This window comes from Odocoileus virginianus, chromosome 5 (assembly GCF_023699985.2).
Source record: "Odocoileus virginianus isolate 20LAN1187 ecotype Illinois chromosome 5, Ovbor_1.2, whole genome shotgun sequence".
In the NCBI taxonomy this organism is placed as follows: Eukaryota; Metazoa; Chordata; class Mammalia; order Artiodactyla; family Cervidae; genus Odocoileus; species Odocoileus virginianus.
Genome location: NC_069678.1, coordinates 7,349,208 through 7,365,954, shown reverse-complemented (window position 1 = coordinate 7,365,954; position 16,747 = coordinate 7,349,208). Strand labels below are relative to the sequence as shown.

Below are 16,747 nucleotides of genomic sequence, written 5' to 3'. Positions count from 1 at the left end.
CTCTTGCTTTTTCTATGATTCAGTGGATGTTGGCAATTATTTGGTTCCTCTGCCTTTTCTAAAACCAGCTTGAACATCTGGAAGTTCTTGGTTCATGTACTGTTGAAGCCTGACTTGGAGAATTTTTTGAGCATTACTTTGCTAGCGTGTGAGATGAGTGCAATTGTGCGGTAGTGAACATTCTTTGGCATTGCCTTTCTTTGGGATTGGAATGAAAATTGATCTTTCCCAGTCCTGTGGCCACTGTTGAGTTTTCCAAATTTGCTAGCATATTGAGTGCAGCACTTTCACAGCATCATCTTTTAGGATTTGAAATAGCTCAACTGGAATTCCATCACCTCCACTAGCTTTGTGGATGGTGATGATTCCTAAGGCCCACTTGACTTCACACTTCAGGATGTCTGGCTTTAGGTGAGTGATCACACCATCACGGTTATTTGAGTCATTAAGATCTTTTTTGTATAGTTCTTATGTGTATTCTTACCACTTCTTCTTAATATCTTCTGCTTCTGTTAGGTCCATACCATTTTTATCTTTTATTGTGCCCATCTTTGCATGAAGTGTTACCTTGGTATCTCTAATTTTCTTGAAGAGATCTCTAGTCTTTCCCATTCTATTGTTTTTCTCTATATCTTTTGCATTGATCGCTGAGGAAAGCTTTATCTTTCCTTGCTATTCTTTGGAACTCTGCATTCAGATGGGTATCTTTCCTTTTCTCAGCTATTTGTAAGGCCTCCTCTGTCAACCATTTTGCCTTTTTCTTGGGGATGGTCTTGGTCACTGCCTCCTGTACAATGTCACGAACCTTCGTCCATAGTTCTTCAGGCACTCTATCAGATCTAATCCCTTGAATCTATTTGTCACTTTCACTGTATAATCATAAGGGATTTGATTTAGATCATACATGAATGGTCTAGTAGTTTTCCCTACTTTCTTCAATTTCGTCTGAATTTTGCAATAAGGAGTTCATGATCTGAGCCACAGTCAGCTCCCAGTCTTGTTTTTGCTGACTGTATAGAGCTTCTCCATCTTTTAAAAAACTGTTATTTTCAGATTACAAACTACAAAAACCAAAATTCCAAAATGTTTAAGAAATTCCAAGATTTTAAGATAATAGGTTCACTGGAAAATTGCAGTTATTCTTTAAGATTATTAGAATTGCCCAGCGAATACAAGATTTTTGTATTTAAAGTCTGGCTTTTAATAAATTTGAGAAAAATGTACTAAAATCAACCTTCTCTGATGGTGCAGCATGAAACAATGAATAAATTTTGGCTTTGAGTAACAAACTGAGGATGCCTCTTACTCAACTTATTCATGCCTGTTTGCTCATTTTATCTACAATATTTAAAACTACTGTCACATAAATGGTGGTGGTAGTTTAGCTGCTAAGTCGTGCCTCACTCATGCGGCTCCAAATAATCACTCCAAAAAGTCTGTTAAATGGGTTAATGAGTTCCAACTCTGGTTGTTAAGTTTAGGTTCAGTGCTTTCAGTCAGATGGATTCAACTCCCCACAGGGAAATGGGTTTTTAGGAACTGATTTTATTTCTATTATTTGGAATCAGATAGATTTAAATTCTTAGAATTTATGTAAATAATTTGCCAAGGTCATGACTGAATCTAGATCTTTTTGACTATGTAAAAAACTATGTATATTAGGTAACTGGCATATACTAGAAGTTCTCATCTTTTCCTTTTCCTTCGACTACCTAATTTTAATACAGTAATCCATTATTACTTTACTTGTTTAGTATATAGTGAGTTTTTATTCCTTAGTATTTTCAGTTAACCCACAGGCATACTTATTTTGTACTTAGAGCACTTCTGAAAACTTTAAAATGCAAAGTCAAAGTTACTCAACAGAGTCCGATTTTAAAGAGGTAGCTGTTTCTGGAGCACTAAAGTTAAGATCCTTAAATTATGATACGAACAGGCCTGCCAGAGGCAATCAGGTGGACATCTAAGAGAGGGCAAAGATGCCTAAGATCAAGGTAGGAAGCATTCTGTCTTTTATCCCGTAACTGTGTAAATACTAAGCTGTGCTGCATGTATGCTCAGTCACATCCGGCTCTTTGCGACCCCATGGACTGTGGCCAACCAGGCTCCTCTGTCCATGGGATTCTCCAGGCAAGATTACTAGAGTGGGTTGCAATGCTCTCCTCCAGGGGATCTTCCCAACCCAGGGATCAAACCTGCCTCTCTTACGTCTTCTGCATTGGCCCGCAGGTTCTTTACCACTAATGCTACCTGGAAATGTAATAGGTACTAAACCACCCCTCTTCTAAAGCTAATGCAGGAATAAAAAGATTAGGACAATCCCCATTCATTAAGTGACCATGAGGTATCTTCTAGCTTCCAGAGCAGGGAATGGAAGGTCTTTCTTCCCTCCATGACAGCACAAGCTGATTAGGACTTCAGCCAGCCAGCTACTCCCTTTTCATACACGAGGCCTTTTCAATTGGCTACCTGCTACAACCCATCATTGTTCACTGCTCCACGGAACATGGAAGATGGTCAGGACTGGAGATTAGGACAAGCAGGGCATAATTTCAGAGACGAATTCCAGACCTTAGCCATCCCTTAGTCTTTTGCAGGGAAGATAGAAACAACATTAGCCTCAGGGAAATGCTGACAAGTGACAGACCCAGTTCTCCTATCTATCATTTTGGCAGAAGCCAGGTCTTTAGTCTTTAGCAACAGCAATTGGCAGGTGATACCATTGCATGGCTCAAAATCATTCAAAAGTGAGGTACTGAAGACCAAATTCAGAGATTGAAAGGTGATTCAGAAGTATAAATATTTCTTATGAAAATGAGATTGTATAAAATTGTTCCATCACAGATTTAATCAGTAAATATGGTTATCGTGGAAACGAGAAAAAACACAATAGAATTAAAACCAGAAGAAATCTGAAGTCACGCTGCTATACCTCAAGAGGGCAATGTTTGAACACTAGTAATGTGGAGAGGTAGGAGTTGAGGCAGTCTGCTCTTTACTTAATTTTTTAATGCTGAGAGGGCTCCAGTCAGGGTCAGGAGAGGTGACTACCCTTTGCATTCTACAGGGGTTGGCACTCTCTTTGTACTAGCAGGCATGACTGTCAGGGGACCAAGGTCAGAGAAAACACAACAGGAGAGGAAGCACCGCAGCTGGTCTTCCCATAGTGGTCAGATGCCCCAGCTCTCACCTGGAAGTGCCTGCTGAGGAGAGGGAGGGGTGGTAGTCAGAACCTCCACCTGGAATCTCCTTTGAGTACTATAGGGCAACGATTCTCAAATGTTATCAGGCATCAGAATCACCTGCAGGGCTTGTTAAAATAGACTGCTGGGCTCCAACCTCAATTTCCAATTCAGAAGGTCTAAAGTAGGTCTAAAACTTACATTTCAAGCTGTTTTTCAGGTGATGCTGCTGATCTGAAGATTCCTTTTTGAGAACCACCGCTGTAGGTTTTTCTGGCTTTCTCTTAACATTCCCCCATTCCCTCTTTCCTACCATCCATCTACTGCTTTCATTTCTACCAGCCCTTCATTAGCTTCCTTTAGGAAAACTAAAGAAAAGACCAAACAGGGGTAAATGTTAGACTGTCTTTAAGATTCTCCTGATGAAGGGTTTCAGCTCTCTACCACTCTGGGTGATGGGTGTTTCAGAGGTGGGACTTACTCCACACACACATATGCTTCCTCTCCCTTTACTGAACTGCCTGCCAACAGCTGGAAGGCAGTTCACTAAAGAGGAACAGATCCTTTTCCAATCATAAGATCTTGCTTTGAGTTTCATAAAAATTAGTTAGAACATGGGAGATATACTCTACTACATTTGAGAAAAATTTCCCACCTCAGACTGCCTTTTAAAAAATTACAGTAAAATATACAAAACATAAAATTTACCCTAATTGATCATTTAAGTGTATAAATCCATGGCATTAAGTACATTCCCATTGCTGTGCAAGTTCCACCATCATCCATCTCCAGACCTTTTCTTCTTCCCAAACTGAAACTCATACTCATTAAACAATAATTTCCCATGCCCCTCCTGTCAAACCAGCCCTTGGCAACCAACATTCTCTCCCTAGACTACTTTTTGACTCATTTTGTCTTTTGACTTAATAAAAGAGAGTATCCACTGCTAACTAGTGGAACTGCTTCTTGCATATATGTGCTTGAGTTTATTTTAAGAAAGGTAAATGGGATTGGAGGAAGAAAAGAGGTGCAGACAACTGGATAAGGGTTTTCATACTGGGCCTCCTATCCACAGGCCTCAGCAACCCTGCCATGGATCTGCCCGATTCTTTCGCATCAAGAAGTTGATCTTGCGAGCCATTTCCATGTTGTAGATCCGCCGGCAGGTTTCATAGCTTTCCCTCTGTCGCCGACGGCAAGGCTTCTCATAATACCGCCGTCGCTTTATGTCCTCAATGAGCCCATCCATGGTAAGGATTCTGTATAAAGACAGGCAATGAAGTTAGAGGTTTAGGCTTATTGTTATTCTTTTCCAGTTTCACAATGATCAGAAGTCAACTGACCAAACGATTGGTATCTGTAAAAATAATAGTGTGCAATGGTGACAATACAGCATTCACTGCCTACATATACAGGCCAGGCCCCAAACAGTAATATGTGGGGAAACAAAAAGGCAATTAATTACACAGTCCTTGTTCTTGGGGAGTTTACTGTCATTATCATGTTCTCAACCATTTTTATTTCCTACCACAACACATCTGAGAGATACGGCAGTGGCAGGGGGTCTCAACCAATGGTCTCACCCATTTCAGAATCTTCAAATGGGGTAAGTCATTTGCAGTAGGAAAAAAAATAACTAGAGGTGATTCCTACCTGGTCCTTAAGAGGAGAATGTAGTTCCACCCCTGCTGTGTTTAAGAGCTGATGCAGCTTAACTATGTACATTTGGGAAATCTCTAGGCCCTTATCTTAACACCAGTGATACAGATAGGAGCATCAAAATAAGAGCCTCAATCATGTTTTTCCTATGTACCACATGCTCCAACCACACATCTGACTACTCCCTACACACACATTAATACCAAGTCTTTTTTTTTTAAGTGTTCGTAGCAGCTTTTTAAAAAAATACCAGGTCTTTACTCAAGGCTGCTTCCTCAGCCTAGAATGCCATCCACAGCTCCAAACCGCCAACCTTCAAGATTTTCCACAAATTTTTTTTTCCCTTGGGAGATTTTCCACATCTTTCTGATACCAAATCCAGATACCATCTCTCCACAAACCTCTCTCATCTTAGAAGATCATTTGTTTTGTTGTACACCTATTCAGAGATTATTTCATTTTGCCATTCTGTTAGTTATTTATACAGGTGTCTCTCTCCTTAGACTGAAAATCCCTGAAGGCAGAAACTGTGTTTCATTCATCTTAATTTAGCTCAGTTTGTTTTTTTTCCTGCCCACCTAACTACTTCAACAGTTTCTCTTGCTGGATTCATAACATGCATGCCTCAAAATCACCTCTTCGTTCTCATTGAGCCAAGAAGACACAGGGGCTTATTCTATAACTTACCTCATCCTGAGGCTCCTGAGTGCTCTGGCTCCAATCTGCAATTTGTCCCTCCCTCTCAACCCATCATCACCTGGTCCTGAGAAGTCTGGGGGCACCTGCTGCTACTGCCCTCCAATCTTGTACTGTTTACATGACCCCATTCCTGCCTATCCTTTCCTTTCATTACACGTAAAAAGTCAGTCAGAAACACAATTGGAGATGGCTAAGTCGGTAAAGAATCCGCCTGCAATGCAGGAGACCTTGGTTTGATCCCTGGTTTGGGAATATCCCCTGGAGGAGGGCATGGCAAACCACTCCAGTATTCTTGCCTGGAGAATTCCCATGGACAGAGGAGCCTGCGGGCTGTAGTCCATGGGGTCACATAGAGTCAGACATGACTGAACAACTAAGCACAAAATTAGAGGGGAAACAGAAGCAGGAAATAAAAATAAGAGAAACTACCTACTCCTTCTGCTCAGTGGGAAACCCTATGTATTGCTGCTATGTTATACCAGAAGCCCAAGGTAACAATAATAGATTGAACATGAGCTTGAAAAGATTTGAGCTTTGGGTATATTACAAATGGGAATAGACATGGGCGCCACCGTCCTTTGGGATCTTTTAGACTCCTGCTGATTTGTAAGTTCAGTTTGTCTAGGTTTTAATGGCAGGGAGATGGGAGGCAAGGGAATGGCCTTAAACTCCCAGAGGTGGAAAGAGCAGATAATTTGGGTTCTATTGCAAACACAGTCATGCCCAGAAGTGGATCCAACACTAGAGTTGTACAGTAGAAAAGGAGGGCTCCAAAGACTCAATACCTTTGCCCACAGAGGGTCTCCAATGCTGTCTTTCTTCCTCCACTTACCCTTAAATGTTAGTATCGCTCCAGATTCTGACTGTAAATTCCCTCCTTTTTAGTTCTACATGATTCCCTAAACTATGACATGGGCCTCAACCCTGACGCACAACAGAATCATCTCCTTAAGAGCCTTTAAAAAGTGTTCATGCCTCGGTCCCATTCCTCAGAGATTCTGATTTAATTGGTCTACAGTGGGGTTATATACTGGGTATATTTTAAAAGACCCCGCAGGTAATTCTAATGTAGAGCCACACTTGAGAACTGACCCAGACACTGCTGACTCTTAAATCGTTATCTCTAGTTCCAGTCTTAAGAGCTAGGCTGATGTTTCCAATTGCCTTAAACCTCACAAAAAACAAACTTATTATCTCCAACTAAAATTCATTCTTGCTCCTCTACTCTCTGTTAATGGCATCATCAGTTACTCAAGCTAAAATCTCCTGTTCCTGGACTAGGACTTCTTTTCTTCCTACACCCACATTTACAGTATCTTATAAATTCTATAACCTGAAATAGTTCTTAGAACTCTCCCTTCTCTCTTTTCCTATGGTTACAACTCTAATATGATCCTTATCTTATACCTGTACTGAAATAATCACCTAACTGGTCACTTAATCAACAAGTATTTATGAGATATCAACTCTATACCAGACACTGCATTAAATGCTGAGGATAGAAAACAAACTTCAACATGGTTTCCTACCCTCGTGGTCTAGTAAAGACAAAAGATTTACAATAGAGTGTGATAGATGCAAAGATAAGGGAAATATGGTTATAGAAGCCCACAGGAGAGGACTTGAGGATAAGGTGGTTATGAAAGCTTCCTAAAGGATACTTCATTTGAATTGTGAAGGATAAACAGCTTGCCCTATTTCCATTCTCTTTCCCTACACCAATTACAGTCCTAACACATAAATCAGAGCATGTCACTCTGATGTTAAAAAAAGAAAAATTGTTCCTAATAAACAAAATAGTCTAACCCAGTGGTTCCCACTTGTTTGTACATTAGAATCACCTGGGGATCTTTTAAAAATTCCAAACCCTAAGCCTCACTCCAGGCCAACTAAATTACAAGTAAGAAGGGACATAAGCAGGGTTTGTTAAGTTCCCCTAGTAACTGCAAAGTGCACATAAATTTGGGAACCACTAGTCTAACCTCAAAGCCCTAAACAATTGAGCTTCATCCTCCCTTTCTCTCTAGCTTTATCTTTAATAACTTGCCCTAAAAAGCCTGTCTAGTCACACTGAACTATGTGTTTACTCCAAATACATTACATATCTATTTTTTACATTTTTTCACGATGCTCTTTAGAATGATTCCTTTTTTAAAAAAGTACTTATTTATGGCTGTGCTGGGTCTCCGTTGCTGTGCTCAGGCTGTCTCTAGTTGTGGAAAGCAGGGACCACCCTCTAATCGTAGCGTGTGGGTTTCTCATTGCAGTGGCTCCTCTTGTTGTGGAGCACAGGCTCCAGGGCTCGCAGGCTTCAGGAGTTGCAGAATGTGGGCTCAACAATTGTGCACAGACTCAGCTGCCCCAAGGCATGTGGGATCCTCCCAGATCAGGGATCAAATCTGTGTTCCCTGCATTGCACGGCAGACACCTAACCACTGGACCACCAGCAAAGCCCGTTTCCTTTCTTTTTCTGTTGTATAAAAATGCTACTTATTCTTCAAAGGCCCAAACCAATGGGTAACAACATTTGTAAATTGATCCAGGAGAAATTAATCATGCCTTCCCTCTGTTCCCAAAGCACAGTGGTTCTCAAGCTAAAGTTTAGACTCACGCAATAGCCACCTAGAAAACTTGTTAAAACACAGATTGTTGGGACTTTCCTGGTGGTCCAGTGGTTAAGAACCTGCCTGCCAATGCAGGGGACATGGGTTCGATCCCTGGTCCGGGAACCAGGGAAACTAAGTCTGTGAGCCACAACTACTGAAGCCTGCAAGTCCTAAAGCCCATGCTCTGCAACAAGATAAGTCACCACAATGAGAAGCTGTGCACCGCACCTAGGGAGTGGCCCTCACTGCAGCAACTAGAGAAAGCCCACATGCAGCAACACCCAGTGCAGCCAAAAATAAATAATTTTTAAAAATTAAAAACACCCGCAGATTGCTGTGTCACCTCCACTTTTTTACTTCATACAGGTCTAAGGTGGGGCCCAAGAATTTGCATTTCTAACAAGCTCCCAGGTGATGTTGCAGCTGATGGTCCTGGGAGAACCAATGCCACAGCACACTGTTAAAACACTGATCAGACAGTGTATTTGGACATGTTTGGTTTTTTAATTTTTAAAATCTCCCTTACTGGACTGTGTGCTTTCTAAGGTTACAGATCAAATCTTTCACTTTTGCATTTAATATAATACTTGGCAAAGAGCAAATATCAGTAAATGTATGACAAAAATGAATCCTCTAGGTCAGGGTCCGCAACCCCTGGTCCAGTCCAAAGCCTGTTAGGAACTGGGCCACATAGCAGATGAGCAGGCAAAGCTTCATCTGCTACTCCTCATTGCTTGAATTACCACCTGGCCCATCCCCCCACCCCAGACTGTGGAAAAATTTTCCACGAAACTGGCCCCTGGGGCCAAACAGGTTGGGGACTACTGCTCTAGGTGACTGACAAATGTCCACAGCTCAAGGGATTAAGTTACTTTATAACAGACACAGTTCTTGGGAGTATTAGCTCAGAAGGCCACAACATTACCTTTACTAAAATGGCACATTAGAGTTTAGATAGTATTTTCACACCCATGATGCTAATCATACTTCTATGAAACTGATTAAGCAGGTAACGTCATCTTTTTTTCTTGACTGCACTGTGCTACGTTCGAGATCTTACCACTGGACGACCAGGGAAGTCCCCAGCATCTCTTTACAGGTTAGAAAACTGAAGTTCAGTGAGGCTGACCCGCCCAAGATCATGAAATGCAGCTAAAAGTAGAATTCAGGTCTTTAGTGCCGTGCTTTATAACAGCACTCTGCTTCTCCAATAAAAACCACTGAGGTTCAAAAGACAAATTACTGTGGTGCCACAGGCAAAAAGAAAATAAGAGAGGAAAAAGCTGAGCCAGACTCCTTAATTAGAGTAAAAAGATGCAAGCCAAGAAGACACAGCACACTAAGGGAAAGGCATTGATCCAAACAACTAAGTATTTATTTCTGTCTAGGCTTTGTTTCGGAGAGGGCAATGGCACCCCACTCCAGTACTCTTGCCTGGAGAATCCCAGGGACGGGGTAGCCTGGTGGGCTGCCGTCTATGGGATCGCACAGAGTCGGACACAACTGAAGCAACTTAGCAGCAGCAGCAGGCTTTGTTTGAGCTTCTCTGTGGCTCAGTGGTAACAAATCCACTCATCAATGCAGGAGATGTGGGTTCAGTCCCTGGTGTGGGAAGATACTCTGGAGAAGGAAATAGCAACCCACTCCAGTATTCTTGCCTGGGAAATTTCATGGACAGAGGAGCCTGGTGGGCTGCAGTCCATGGGGTTGCAAAGAGACATGACCAACCGAGTAACACTACACTTTCACATGAAAAGAGCAGAGACCCTAGATGTGACTTCACCTAGGAAGAGGAGCCTACTGGAATGACAAGGACAGTTTAAAAGTATTATGAAGGAGAAATGCAAAAGGAAGAGTTTAGAAACAGACTCAGGTAGCCTACTGGAGTTTCGAAAGGGTTCTGAAACAGACAAAAGTGATCATCTTATCAAGTAAATGCCTGTGTGATCAGGCAGAAAATAAAAACAAGCAGAAAGTATCAAAGGAATGTAACAGTAGAGGAAGGGGGGAAAAAAATGAAAAGATCAGTGCCCCCTAACATAACGATGGGGTTGCTAAATGGTATTCCTTGGATGGTTCTATTTCCAAAACACATACCAAATAAGTTCCAAGGTGCCAGGTGAGGATTTCCTTCCTCACCTTGCACTTTCTAGTTATCCTGAAAATAGCACAGATTATCCTCAAAAGTTCCAGAATCCCTACAGTAGAGGCATCTACTCATTTCTAATAAACAAGGATATAGGAAGAGCCGTGTAGAACTCATGAAGTAAACAGAAGTAATGATGCTTCTGTCCACAGGTAGTTGAAGGACTAGCAGACCAAGAGACTCACAGTAAACAGATCAGCCTGGAGTTTGGCTGCCTGGCAACGTAACACTGCAGGACAGTCAGCTGCCAGTTTCAGTGAAATGCAACAGATTATGTAAAAGGAGCTAAGCTGCCCGAGCTGGGAGAATTTGAGGGTGGCAGACACACGTCACTGTAGCCAGCCTGTCAGGACTAGCGTGTACACAGGATGACTCAATGGGCCCAGAAGCTCTCCTACCAGGAATAAAAGGGGTCAACTGGGCACACTTCCAGAGTACTTGACTTTCCTTACTTGGGGGCCAGCCAATCATGCAGGGCTTCCTAGCAACCTACCACTCTCCATCTCTTCATCTTAGGGCACCAATGAGGGCTCTTGGTTATATAACCAAGCGTTCTGTGGCGATCTCACTGGGTAGATACATAGGCTGTTTCCTTTGTAAGACTATATTTGTGCTCTAAACATGCTAAAGCTTTAACCACCTTCCGTTCTTCTCATTTGCTGTCATACCTACTGCTGTAATTAAACTGCAGAACATGCAACTTATTATCAAAAATATGAGAGAAATAAGGAGAAGCCAGAATTTAAGTGAGACATACAGAAAAGGCAGCTGAAGGACAAGAATACTGGAGTGGGTTGCCATTTCCTCCTCCAGGAGGGCGTTAGGAAGCATTACTACAAACAAAGCTAGTGGAGGTGATGGAATTCCAGCTGAGTTATTTAAAATCCTAAAAGGTGATGCTGTTAAAGTGCTGCACTCAAATGTCAGCAAATTTGGAAAAGGCAGTAGTGGTTATGGGACTGGAAAAGGTCAGTTTTCATTCCAATCCCAAAGAAAGGCAATGCCAAAGAATGTTCAAACTACTGTACCATTTCACATGCTAGCAAGGTAATGCTCAAAATCCTTCAAGCTAGGCTTCAGCAGTACATGAATCAAGAACTTCCAGATATACAAGCTGAGTTTTGAAGAGGCAAAGGAACCAGAGATCAAACTGCCAACATTTGCTAGATCATAGAGAAACTAAAGGAATTCCAGAAAAGCATCTACTTCTGCTTCACTGACTATGTATGCTAAACCCTTTGACTGTGTGGATCATAATGAACTGTGGAAAATTCTGAAAGAGATGGGAATACCAGACCACCTTACCTGTCTTGTGAGAAACCTGTACTCGGGGTCAAGAAGCAACAGTCAGAGCCTTACATGGAACAACTGGCTGGTTCAAAATTGGGAAAGGAGTACAACAAGGCTGTATACTGTCACCCTGTTTATTTAACTTATATGCAGAGTACATCACACCAAATGCCAGGATAGATGAAACACAAGCTGGAATCAAGACTGCCAGGAGAAATATCAACAACCTCAGATATGCAGATGACACGACTCTAATGGGAGAAAGTGAAGAAGAACTAAAGAGCCTCTTGATGAAGGTGAAAGAGGGGACTGAAAAACTTGGCTTAAAACTCAACATTCAAAAATCTAAGATCGTGGCATCTGGTCCCATCACTTCATGGCAAACAGAAGAGGAAAAATATGGAAGCAGTGACAGATTTTATTTTCCTGGACTCCAAAATCATTGTGGATGGTGACTGCAGCCATGAAATTAAGATGCCTACCCCTTGGAAGGAAAGCTATGACAAACCTTGACAGGTATTAAAAAGCAAAGACATCACTTTGCCAACAAAAGTCCAACTAGTCAAAGCTATGGTTTTTCCATGGTCATGTACAAATGTGAGAATTGGATAAAGAAGACAGAGTGCTGAAGAATTGATGTTTTTGAACTGTGGTGCTGGAGAAGACTCTTGAGAGTCCTTTGGAAAACAAGTAGATCAAACCAGTCAATTCTAAAGGAAATCAACCCTAACTATTCACTGGAAGGATTGATGCTGAAGCTCCAATACCTTGGTTACCTGATGTGAAGAACTGACCCACTGGAAAAGACCCTGATACTAGGAAAGACTTGACAAAAGAAGAAGAGGGCAGCAGAGGATAAGAGGGTTAGATAGCATCACTGACTCAACGGATAAGAATTTGAGCAAACTCTAGGATATAGTGAAGGACAGGGAAGCCTGGTGTGTTACAGTCCATGGAGTTGCAAAGAGACACGGTTTACTGACTGAACAACAACAAAGCCTATCTAAATTCACCAAAATAAACCATACAGAAAAAAAACTTACAGGGAGAAGTTAGAAAAAGGGTGAGGTAATCTGGAAGACTTTCCTTCCCCAAATGCATCATTTCATCTCACTAGCTAATTAGCTACAGAATCTGTAAAGATATTCACTTAGTGCTTTCCAGTGTTAAGGGCAGAGATCATTAGACATCTCAACCCTCCCACAGACATGCCACGTAAAGGTCTGAAATAGAAGAGTCTAGAATGAGCAGTTACAGAGAAACATGAAATAGGGTTATCTTACTTGCCCTGTTATCCTTTTATCTTAAGTGAAAAGTACAGTGGGAATGGCTTCTTCGCAAGGATATGACTGGCACATACAGACACCATAAAGGTAAAGAGGCTGAGTCTTTTAAAGGATATACAAATCATCTTGAGCCTGCAACTGCTTCTCAATCACACAGCTTCTAACAGCATCTTTGTCTTCACCTACTATGGTCTTCTGCCCCCCAGCCCTTCACACTTAGAACTCTCTGCTTCGCTAAGAAGTAGGTTCTCTTTCATTTATCCTCTCAGTCCCCAAGAACCCCACCGACATTTAAACCTAATCATATAAGGATTCTTTTTTTTTTTTTTTCATATAAGGATTCTTAACTGGAGAATGACTGCCATAGGTCTCCCCATTTCCACAGAAGCTAGTAAGTAATCTAATGTAGAGCAAAGAATACTGCACTAGAAAAACGTGTGTGTTTTATACTCCTTTCAACCATTCAATAATTGTAACCCAAGGAATATAACTTAATCTTCCCAGGCTTCTCTTACTTCTTTAATAAAGCAACCACCTTAGTGGCCTTAAGGCAGAAGATCAGCTCATGTATTATCTCTTTCATATAATTCAATTCAACAAGCATTTGTTTCTCCAAACTCTGCTTCATTGGGGAGAGAAAATGATAAATGAAAGTCAAAATCCTTAAAACTGGTGATAAGAGAAAAGTAATGAACTGTTTTCTTTAGAAAACATAACTTTATTAGGGATCAGCCTAGCATTCAGAACCTTTCAATACAGCTCCTCTACTTCAGTCAGTTTATTTCCATGTTTTTGCTTATGTTGTAACCTATTTTCTGAACCTGTTTCACTTTTCCATCACTTGCTTGCTCCTTTAAGATCCCAAATCTGAGTTCACCTTTTCCATTAGCCTTGTCCCACACCAATCTCTCGCTCAGCTTTCCATGTATCATGTACTATATTCCTGCTCACTAGCAATTTTGTAACTCGGTTTTCCCTTTGGGCTTTGTCCTAAAGTCTTGGATAGAATTCAAGTTCATCATCAAAGGAATGATTGTGGATAAATACGCCTCACACTGTTGGACTGAGGAAGAACTTCATTTTTAAAGACAGTAAACTGAGGGACTGAGAAGTTCCAAGACTGTGAACACCTGGGCTGGCACTGGTTAGAAACAACCTCACTCTGCCATCGAAGGTCCATATAGTCAAAGCTATGGTTTTTCCAGTAGTCATGTAAGGATGTGAGAGTTGGGACATAAAGAAGATTGAGCATTGAAGAATTGATGCTTTTGAATTCTACTGGAGAAGACTCTTGAGTGTCCCTTGGACAGCAAGGAGACCAAACCAGTCAATCCTAAAGGAAATCAACCCTGAATATTCATTGGAAGGACCAATGCTGAAGCTGAAGCTCCAATACTTTGGCCACCTGAGGCGAAGAGCCAACTCACTGGATAGACTCACTGATCAGTCTTCCCACTGATGTTGGGAAGACTGAGGGTAGGAGGAAAAGGGGGTGACAGAGAATGAAATGGTTGAATGGCATCACCGAATCAATGGACATGAGTTTGAGCAAATTCCAGGAGACAGTGAAGGACAGGGAAGCCTGGCACGCTGCAGTTTATGGGGTCGCAAAGTCAGGCACGACTGAGCGACTGGTCAACAGCAAATGACCGAGGGAGGGATAGAATAACCACCACACTTCTCAAGAGAGTTGGCCTAGTCGAGATTCTGGTCCCCAACCAGTTACCTGTTCAGAGTCCTGTATGCACCTTCCACGTTCCCTTCTTGTACCATCACAGTCCTGGCAATGAACTTCAGATGTTTTGCCATGACCTTGGATTTAAGTCTACTCAATCTGCAGGACCTAAAGTACGATGGAGAAAGGGGAAGTAAAGTATAGAGACCAGCTGAGAAAGAGAAACAGAATACAGAACCGCGTTGCTTATTTAGGGTCTGGAAATGCAACGGGCTCAGAAAAGGAGACTGGGACACGTGCAAGACCTCATATCCTGGAAGGTACACGTGACTCGTTATCAAGATTCCCCCGCTCTCTTTGCCAATACAAACCCTGCCATAGGGAAGAAACGAGACAGTAGCAGGGTATACCCACGGAGGTTTATTTGGCCGGGCACGGAAGAACCGGGACGCGCCGCGGGCGCCCCCTCCCCCTCCTAATTACCGCAAAAGTTCCCAGGATGGTCTGGGGCGGGAATTGGGCACAGTCTCTCTGTGCTTAGGAAAGGGGGCAACCGCGCGGAATCTCTCCCTCCCGCCACACCCGCCCTATTTTCACCTCCCAGTAGGAGCCCCTCACCCCTTAGCACCCAGCCAACTGGAAGCCCGCCCCAACAAGAAGCGGAAGTGCGTCATCTCACGGGGACAACGAAGCTGAAAAGGAAGAGACGCTACGTAGAAACCATGGCAACCTTCTGGCAGGAGTAGGGGGTTTTTCGGTCCCGTCAGCCACTGCCAACCTCTGGGCCAGCACTCTACAGCTGGCAAAGCAAAGTACTTGTTGCCTGAAATTGTCCTAAAACAGATTCTTCTCTTTCTCGCGGAGTCACGGCCCTTTGGCCTCTGAGGTCAGCCCGATTCTGCACCCTTTAATCCTATTAAATCTTTTTTTTCCCCTTCCAGTTGAAGTAAAGTTGATTAAAAATGTTGTGCCAATCTCTGCTGTAATCCTATTAAACCTTAAATAGATATTTAATCTATTTCTTTTTCCGGACGGAAAATGAGAGAAATAGGCGAAGCTTCCTGAGCATGGTTCCTGTTTCACAAAAGACACAGATTCTTTGAGAGCTGCTCTCAGGGTGGAAGGGGCTTCCATGGTGGCTCAGAGGTAAAGAATCCACCTGCCAATGCAGGAGACCCGAATTCGATCCCTGGGTGGGGAAGATCCTCTGGAGAAGGAAATGGCAACCCACTCCAGAATCCTTCACTGGGAAATCCCATGGACAGAGGAGCCTGGCGCACTACTACCTACAGTCCGTGGGAGTGGGGGTGGTCACAAAAGAATAGGGCACACGTAGCGAACTCCGGATGGAAAACAGCTTTACATCCAAAAAACTAAGAGCAAGAAATGAAATAACATACTATCAGTTTCCTATATCACCATCTCCCTAGACATTTCACTAAATAAAGTGGAATCTCTAAAGAATCGGAAAACTCATCTACAGGATTTAGAATCAAAGACTCTTTTATGCCAGCTTCTATCCCATTTGTCTCCTAGTGAGACTTAGAAGAAATAACTTTTTTTTTTTTTTTTACTTTTTCCTCATTGTAGAACCAGCTTTCCTTTTATTCATATGTTATGTCTACATATATCTTGTTTTATGGGTATTCATATAAGTTCAGATCTACTGGAAATGCCTACTGGAAAACAGTAGGGAAAGGCTCAGAAGAAGAAAGCATGTCAACCAGGTACTTGTGCAATACCGTTCTTTGGGTAACTCCCCTGAAACACACAGGAACATACACACAGATGCATCCTCATCAGTTATGCTAACAGGACTCACACAAAAACTGAAGCCTGCCTTAAAGTAAGCCAGGTTCAAAGTAACCAAAATAGAGTTAGTCTGGGACATGATTATGCTTATCAACAAACTTTTATGGAATGCCTACTTTGTGTCATTACACTACCTTTTATTTATTTACTCCTTATTATTTTTGGTTGGCTTCCCTGATAGCTCAGTTGGTAAAAAATCCACCTGCCATCCAGGAGACCTCGGTTCCATTCCTGGGTTGGGAAGATCCCCTGTAGAAGGGAAAGGCTACCCACTCCAGTATTCTGGCCTAGAGAATTCCATGAGTCGGAGACGACTGAGCGACTTTCACATCACATTCACATTCTTGATTGTGCGGTCTTTGTTCCTGCATGAAGGTTTTCTCTAGTTGAGC

At 42.3% G+C, this 16,747-nt stretch overlaps 1 protein-coding gene across 1 annotated transcript; it reads right to left on the bottom strand.

Moving 5' to 3' along the window:
- Nucleotides 1-3,895: 3,895 nt before the first annotated feature.
- MRPS21 (mitochondrial ribosomal protein S21) lies at nt 3,896-15,110 on the bottom strand. The gene is made up of 3 exons (XM_020911919.2): nt 15,027-15,110; nt 14,595-14,711; nt 3,896-4,441 (listed from the first exon to the last, which is right to left on the bottom strand). Exons 2-3 carry the CDS (start codon nt 14,675-14,677, stop codon nt 4,261-4,263), a joined length of 264 nt encoding a protein of 87 aa, XP_020767578.2. The 5' UTR covers nt 14,678-14,711; nt 15,027-15,110; the 3' UTR covers nt 3,896-4,260.
- Nucleotides 15,111-16,747: the final 1,637 nt, after the last annotated feature.

Coding starts and splice junctions, on each gene's coding strand:
- MRPS21 (XM_020911919.2), bottom strand. CDS start 14,677: ATGGCAAAACATCTGAAGTTCATTGCCAGGACTGTGATGGTACAAGAA. Junction 4,442..14,594: donor GCATACAGGACTCTGAACAG/GTAACTGGTTGG, acceptor GTCTTTATACAG/AATCCTTACCATGGATGGGC.